The 6940-nt window shown below is 48.8% G+C and overlaps 1 protein-coding gene across 1 annotated transcript; it reads left to right on the plus strand.

Moving 5' to 3' along the window:
• The first annotated feature begins 5335 nt into the window (after positions 1-5335).
• Positions 5336-6555, plus strand: LOC136538019 (uncharacterized). The gene has a single exon (XM_066530002.1). It carries the CDS (start codon positions 5653-5655, stop codon positions 6211-6213), a length of 561 nt encoding a protein of 186 aa, XP_066386099.1. The 5' UTR covers positions 5336-5652; the 3' UTR covers positions 6214-6555.
• The last annotated feature ends 385 nt before the right edge of the window (positions 6556-6940 follow it).

The raw sequence follows: 6940 nt of genomic DNA on the forward strand, positions 1-6940 counted from the left end.
AAAGCTACTAACACTAAATCACCATACCTCCCAAATAAGCTTTTCATTACAAACCCTAAGCAAATTTGAATCCAACAAACGCAAAATTTATCTCAATGATTATAAACCAGAACATATACAACAACAACAACCATACATTTGGATCATTCGATTATTTGAACCACCATACATTGCACGAATGACATGAACATGAACCAAACCTATAATGCCAAGTTCAAAAAAAACACAAACAACCGAATCTAAATGGATGAAATGAAAAGGGGAAAAGAGGAGTACCTTGACAAAACGTTCTAGTCATAAAAAATTGAAATCTAATGACCAACAAATAACTAAAATACATACTAACCCTAATGACCAACAAATAACTAACCCTAATGACACTTACAATAAACAAAGAACCCTAATGACCAAATAACTAGAAACCAAACTAACCTAACATGCTCAGCACATAAAACAGTTAAACAACAATGCACTCAATCAACCTAAGCCATACATTTTGCAAATGCAAATACACATATACCAAAACACCATACACCCATGATTCCACATGATTAGAGACAATGCAAGCACATCTACGCGGATAGATTGGAGGAGGGGAGGGACCATTACCTCGAGAAAGCTTCGGGAGACGAGATCCGGGCACCTAGGGTCGCATTTGGGGGCTAGGGCTTCGTGGGGGCCGTGGGGGAGAAGAAGGGAGCCTGCCGCCGCTTTCAGAATGGAGGGAGGAAGAAGAAGGGGGCCGCGGTGCGGTTTCAAGAGTCCAGACCTCGGCGTTGAGTTGGGCCGTGCCGAGACTGATGGCTCGACGTTAAGTGACCCCATGCCGAGCTATTGGGCCACGAAGCGTTGTTGGGCCGTCTGGGCCGTGCGCCGGATGGTGCCAATATCTCGACGTGTAGTCCCACCGCGCCGAGCTTGGGACTGTGGCGTTGGCTGACACAACGCCGACGTGTCGGACCACATGCGCCACCGTGTCGCCGTCGACCCAGGTCATCCGTGACGTGGCAGGACCTCGACGTCGTGTCAGTCGACGCCGACCCTCATACCTTGGTGTCATGTTTTAAGACGCCTAAAAATGATCTATTTTCATAAAACATTTTGGCATAGGGTCTTTTTTTTTAAAAAATATTTTTAAAAGGGACCAAATTGCAAAAAATTCACGAGTAATAACCGATGGAGCGCTTCTGCTGGTCTGCAGGCCACGTCGAGATCTGCGGCCGGGGCCGTCCAGGGATCGCAGGAGATTCCGCCTGCCGCCGTCCGGTCGACGCTCGGGCGTGCAGGATCTACGGCTTCCGCACCCGGCCGGGGCGAACGAACGTTCCGGGAAGGCAAGCCAAGGCGGGGCGCAACGGCATGCAGCAATGCAGGGGCGCGCGACGGGGTGCCCCGTGCCCGATCGATCTGGTTGGTCGATCGCGTTGGGTGCCGGGTGCGGGTGGGGGAAATCATTTGGCCCGGCCCGCCGGCCGGCACGACCAGACCAAGTGGCCCGTCGTGCAGCGGGGGTGGCTCCCTACTGCCCCGGCAGCGCGCACACCCGGCCATGTGATGCTGCGTGCAGCGCGCTGGTCGCTGCCCGGTGCCTTGCCTGCCTCCGCGCCCCGCGATCCAACGTGCGTGCGATCGGCCAGCTAGGGGGGCTAGCTTAGCTGTTGAGCGGAACAGCTTGTCGCGCGCATGCACGGCGCCACGCGGGCACACGCAGCACCGCGAGCTGGCTGGCTGCCTCTGCCTGGTGGGCTACGTTACGTTATCTCTCAGCCGGATCGGATCGATCGACGGCCGGCCACCTCGCCGTGCGTGACGGCATGCATGTCTCTTTTATTTGGCCGTGAGAGCTGTGACCCGTTGACGCGATCAAGCTTTGGTCCATTCTGCTGCAGTTCGTTTCACGTGGGACACACGACGATGACGATATCACGGGAATCCTTTGCTTGAACAGAAACGCGAAGCCGCACGCACCTACGTACGTACTACCCACCAAGGTGTGGCGATCGATCGATCGGCGATATGGGCTACACGGCCTACGGCGACGCTAGGTCGAGTTTTTGAGTGGACGGGCAGAAAAGGCGCCAACGACCGTACGTGACACCACGTGAACTCCGGCCAGCTCCAGTCGCCAGGAAGCACCACGCGTCCCGCGGTTCGTGAAGGAGGAGCTGCCATGGCGCCACCCCGGCGCTCCCACCGCCGATACGTCGCTCGGCCTTGCACGCTACCTCTACGTGCGCCTACGCGGGTGACCTAGCACCTGTGTGCATGCCATAGCCTTTTGGCCTACCTGCAACGGAAAAGCGCACGGTGACGCAGGAAAATATCACAGCGCGAGGAAGAAATCGTCTGCAACACGCGCTCTCTTTGACGTGAACTCCGTTTTGTTGCAAGAGAGAAACCGGAAGGATCGAGAGGATAGATAATTTTGAAGAAGTCCACGGGACAGGTACTTTTTAAGCTATCATGGTGTGATAGATCTTTTGCCCTTTTTTCAGGACCTACGGTGAAATTCTATTGTCATCGGAATTACTCCTTCAAAGGCTCCAATCAATGGATACGATGCTTTAGGAGCAGGGATATATACATGTACTTAGGGCACTCACAATGCAGACTCTACTATGGAGTCTAAGTCTATTTATTATCCTTCTATTTATTATACTTTGCTGATGTGGCAGTCTATTTATTGAAGAGAGAGGGGGAAAAAACTAGACTCCAAGTCTTATTTAGACTCCAAGTCTACGATATCTTCGAGGTAATAAATGACTTAGACTCTATGGCAGAGTCTGCATTGTGAGTGCCCTTAGGACTTGTTCGGACCATTTTCACTCGTGTGCTCTAAAGTTTTTATGAGATGGCTCAATTTTAGACCATGAGACCCCAACGTGACCTTAGTTTTATATATTAACTACTTTTTAAGAAAATGTTTCCCCAGCTTCAATTTATTTCTAAGTGAAATAAAGCCAGCATTGTCTAGTATAGCGTATTCTGAACGAGCATGTCATATACTCCTTTCGTCCCAAAATAAATATTGCTCTCGTTTCCCAAGGAGACAAACATTTTTAAATTTGACCAAATATATATACAACAAAATATTAATATTTTATAGTATCTAATTAGTATCATTAGATAGATCGTTGAACTATTTTCATAATAAACTTATTTGAAAATACAAATGTTGCTAATATTTTCTATAATTCTAGTCAAATAAAAATGCTTGACCGGTACGAATACCATAGCAACACTATTTCACAGTTATATTAATTAAAGATGGCTAGGTCACTCTATGTGTGGTGGTCTTCCTTTAGCCGATGTTTTTTTTTTGTACAACTTGCGTTGTAAGGTCATAGAGTTAGTCGAAAGGGTTTGCCTGTAATTCTTTTTTTTTTCTTTAATTGTGCTAATATAGTACTCCCTCCGCTCCAAATTATAAGTCATTTTGATTTATTTGGTTTATTCATTTTGTTATGTATCTAGACATCTTATTACATCTAGATGCATAGCAAAATGAATGTATCAAAAAAGATAAAGCGACTTATAATTTAAAACGGAGGAAGTAATTCGGTAAATGTTCTGCTTGCCTGTCAAAAAATATTAATAAAAGATGGTAACTAGAATTCGAGGCGGCTAGTCCTATGTGGTAGTGACTACTGATACTGACTAGTCCTATGTGATCGATAATTTTTACAGTAGTGTGTTCTTGTGACCATCGATGGAGTACATAAGGGCACGTTCAACAGTTTAGACGGCTGCCATCTGTAAGCACGGATCATATCACATAGAGACAACAATACAGACAAATTATACAATGGGTTGTCTTTTAGGCTATCTGTAAGATAATTAATTCTTGTACAGACTCGTAAATTAAGGTGATAAAAATGGCTTGGGAGCACGAGCCCCTGTCGTACAACGGTGCTGGAGCGGGCGATATAGCTTGGGAGCACGAGCCCTCGTCATCTCTTCGAGACGGCACACCCGTCTGTTGGCTGAGTTGAGGGGTTTTTTTTTTTATAAAAATGACATCTCCCAGACGGCAAAAAGACGACCGTTGTACGTGCCCTAAATGTGGAGTTTGTAGTAGTGGACAAGCGGGGAGGTGCATGTTGTTGGTTGCTCAATCAACCACTAGGTTTTTAGTTCTTATTAGCCTTTTTTCTGTAGGTAATCTCACATAGTTACTTGTTTGTATTTCCTTTTATACCGGTTGTATCGTATAGATATCTACAATATTTGATTGCACCGTAGTTTACACATAAACCTTTCAATTGGTGGATAATTTTTCAATTCAGTGCCTCCCTTTAGTTCATAATAGTTTACGGTTGGCCTCCACGAGAGTGAACTTACAAGAACAATGCCAAAACATTGTTACCTTTAATATTTGCAGTTGGAAATGTGTCTAAAGGAAATGAGCCTAGATTAATTAGTTGGGGTGGGTAGAGTGGTTTTGCATCATAAGCACTTTGGGTCTACTCGTTTCTAGTTTTTCTGCATCTGTTTTGGCTAGCTGAACAACATTGCTAATATTGATTTTCTACCGCTTGCTTTTGTACCTGTTGTTGGTGAAGTGTTGCTGTTGGCTGGTTGGTGCAGCTTGTTTAGCCATTTGTGTGGGAGGGGTGGACATCACCAGCAGCTGCAACACAGCCCCGAGAAGCCGTTTCGACCGCGCTCATGAAATTTCACACTTTAACATTTTTATGTGAAAATTTTGCTTTAGATTCAAAACGTGAGTTGCAAAATTTAACTTTCAACTTTTAGTGGATAAAGTTCATTCCCTACCAGAAATGCCCGACTCTCCACTTGACAAGTGACAAATAATTTATTTTTCATTTTCAGCCTGAAACATCGCCAGGATACCAAGTTGCCAACGAGCTATGCTTCACACATTTTCGATCTGAAATTTTGCTCTAGCACGCTCTAACCATGTCGGAACTTCGAAGTGGCGCCAAAAAGCTTGAAAAGAATTTGCATGTTTTACGCTTAGCAAATAAATAAACCTTTGAAATGATACCATGCCTTGTCATACTTAGTGTATGTTTGGATGGGATTATAAAATCTAGATTCTAGATAAAAGTTATCTCTGAGGTTTTATTGGATTATACGTGTAAGAATTCTCTAGAATCCTACGGTGTTTGAAAGGGATTTCGAGATTTTGACATTTTTTTTATCTGGATTCTAGGAATCCATCGGTATACCAACGGAACGTTAGTTCTTCACTCTGTCGTGCTTAGTTCTTCACGGCTCAATTAAAAGAAATAAATATTTGATTTGGACAGTGAAGCAGCATTGTAGCCGGCATGATATTTGGCCCTGCGCTCTGTTTGACCCTGCCTTTGCCAAGAAAACCCCGCCCAGTGCACGCGAATCCATGTGGCCTCGCGCGTTGCAAACCTTCCAGCCTGTCTTGCCTCCACTCAAGGCTACAGGACACTTCACCCTCTGGCCTCTGCCGCCCCGCCCTCGTCTCCATCATCCTCCCGCTATATATCGCCGCCCTCTTCGAGTCCTCCTCCCTCATCGGCCATCGCCATCTCCAGCAGACAAGAGAAGAAGCGACACAGCTCAAGGACAGCGCGGCCCGCAAGCCAGACCGGGCCGAAGCAGCAGCAGCATACACAAGATCACACACATCCTACTGCTTCGCTGCACTGCACAATGGGCATCTGCGTGTCGTGCGACGCGGCGGACGAGGGCGCGGCGACGGCGAGGGTGGTGCTCCCCAGCGGGGATCTCCGGGAGTACGCCCCACCGGCCACCGCCGCGATGGCGCTGCAAGCGGCCGGCGGCGAGGGGTCGTGGTTCCTCTGCGACGCCGACGGGATAGCGTTCGAGGGGGGGCCCGGGGCCGTCGCGGTGGTCGACCCCGGGGAGGAGCTCCAGGCGGGGCAGATCTACTTCGTGCTCCCCGCCGAGATGCAGCGCCGCCGCCTCACCCGCGACGAGGTCGCCGCGCTCGCGGTCAGGGCCAGCACGGCGCTCGTCAAGGCCGCCGCCGCCGCCCAGCCGTCCTCGCCGTGCCGCCGCCGGCGGCGCGGCGCGGTGGCGCCGCTCGTGTTCCCGGTCCCCGAGGAGGAGTACGCGGCGGCGGACGCGGTCTGCTCGCCCGTCGCGGCGAAACCGGCGGTGGTGGCGGCGCAGAAGCGGAGGGTGGCGTACCGCGGCGGGAGGGCGTCGAGGTTCTCCCCCGACCTGACCTCTATCCCGGAGAGCGAGTAGATCGAGCCTCCACCCGGCATGTGTGTCTCTCTGGTGGTGACGAGTCGCTCGCCGGCGCTTGGTCGGACGGTGTGGCCGCGCCGGAGATCGATGGAGCAGGAAGTGTTCTAGACGCGACGCAGAGCTCAGGAATGAGAAATGTTTTTGGCGCCGTTGGTTTAGGCGGAAACAGGATGAGAGTGTACGTTACGTGTGTAGGTTTAGATGCAAGTGTAAATACACGGAATCTCCGTACGGTGTGCCCAGTCACAGTTTGGAACTCAGCTTTTATTAGTGCTCGTGTTCAGGCTCTGTGTCGTCGTGCATCATGGAATAAATCACTCGTTTGTTTGTGAAAAAATAAAAAATGAACTCAAAATGAAATCTGTCGTTGTGACCAGTAAAAGAAATTGAGAACTCCTTTTCATCCTCTTGATGGGAAAATAACGTACCGTATGACGTGATTCAAGCCCTCCTGGTACCCAAGTTTTCAGCTGATAGATGAGAATCCAACGGTTGTCGTGCTTCGTCTACAATTGCTCTCTCCTTCCTCAATCCCCCGAGCTAATCCATGCATGCCACCTCACCATTGCTCATATCCCGCCTTTAGCTAGGGCTTCATTGATAGACCCATTTTTCATGGGAATTGAAACGGATTGAGGGGAAAATAAACTAAATAACTCGTAACAACAAACGTTACCACGCCAACCATCGCTCCTACAACCCTATCTAAACCTTGCTAGCTGGC

The sequence above is a fragment of the Miscanthus floridulus genome, chromosome 2 (genome assembly GCF_019320115.1).
Source record: "Miscanthus floridulus cultivar M001 chromosome 2, ASM1932011v1, whole genome shotgun sequence".
In the NCBI taxonomy this organism is placed as follows: domain Eukaryota; kingdom Viridiplantae; phylum Streptophyta; class Magnoliopsida; order Poales; family Poaceae; genus Miscanthus; species Miscanthus floridulus.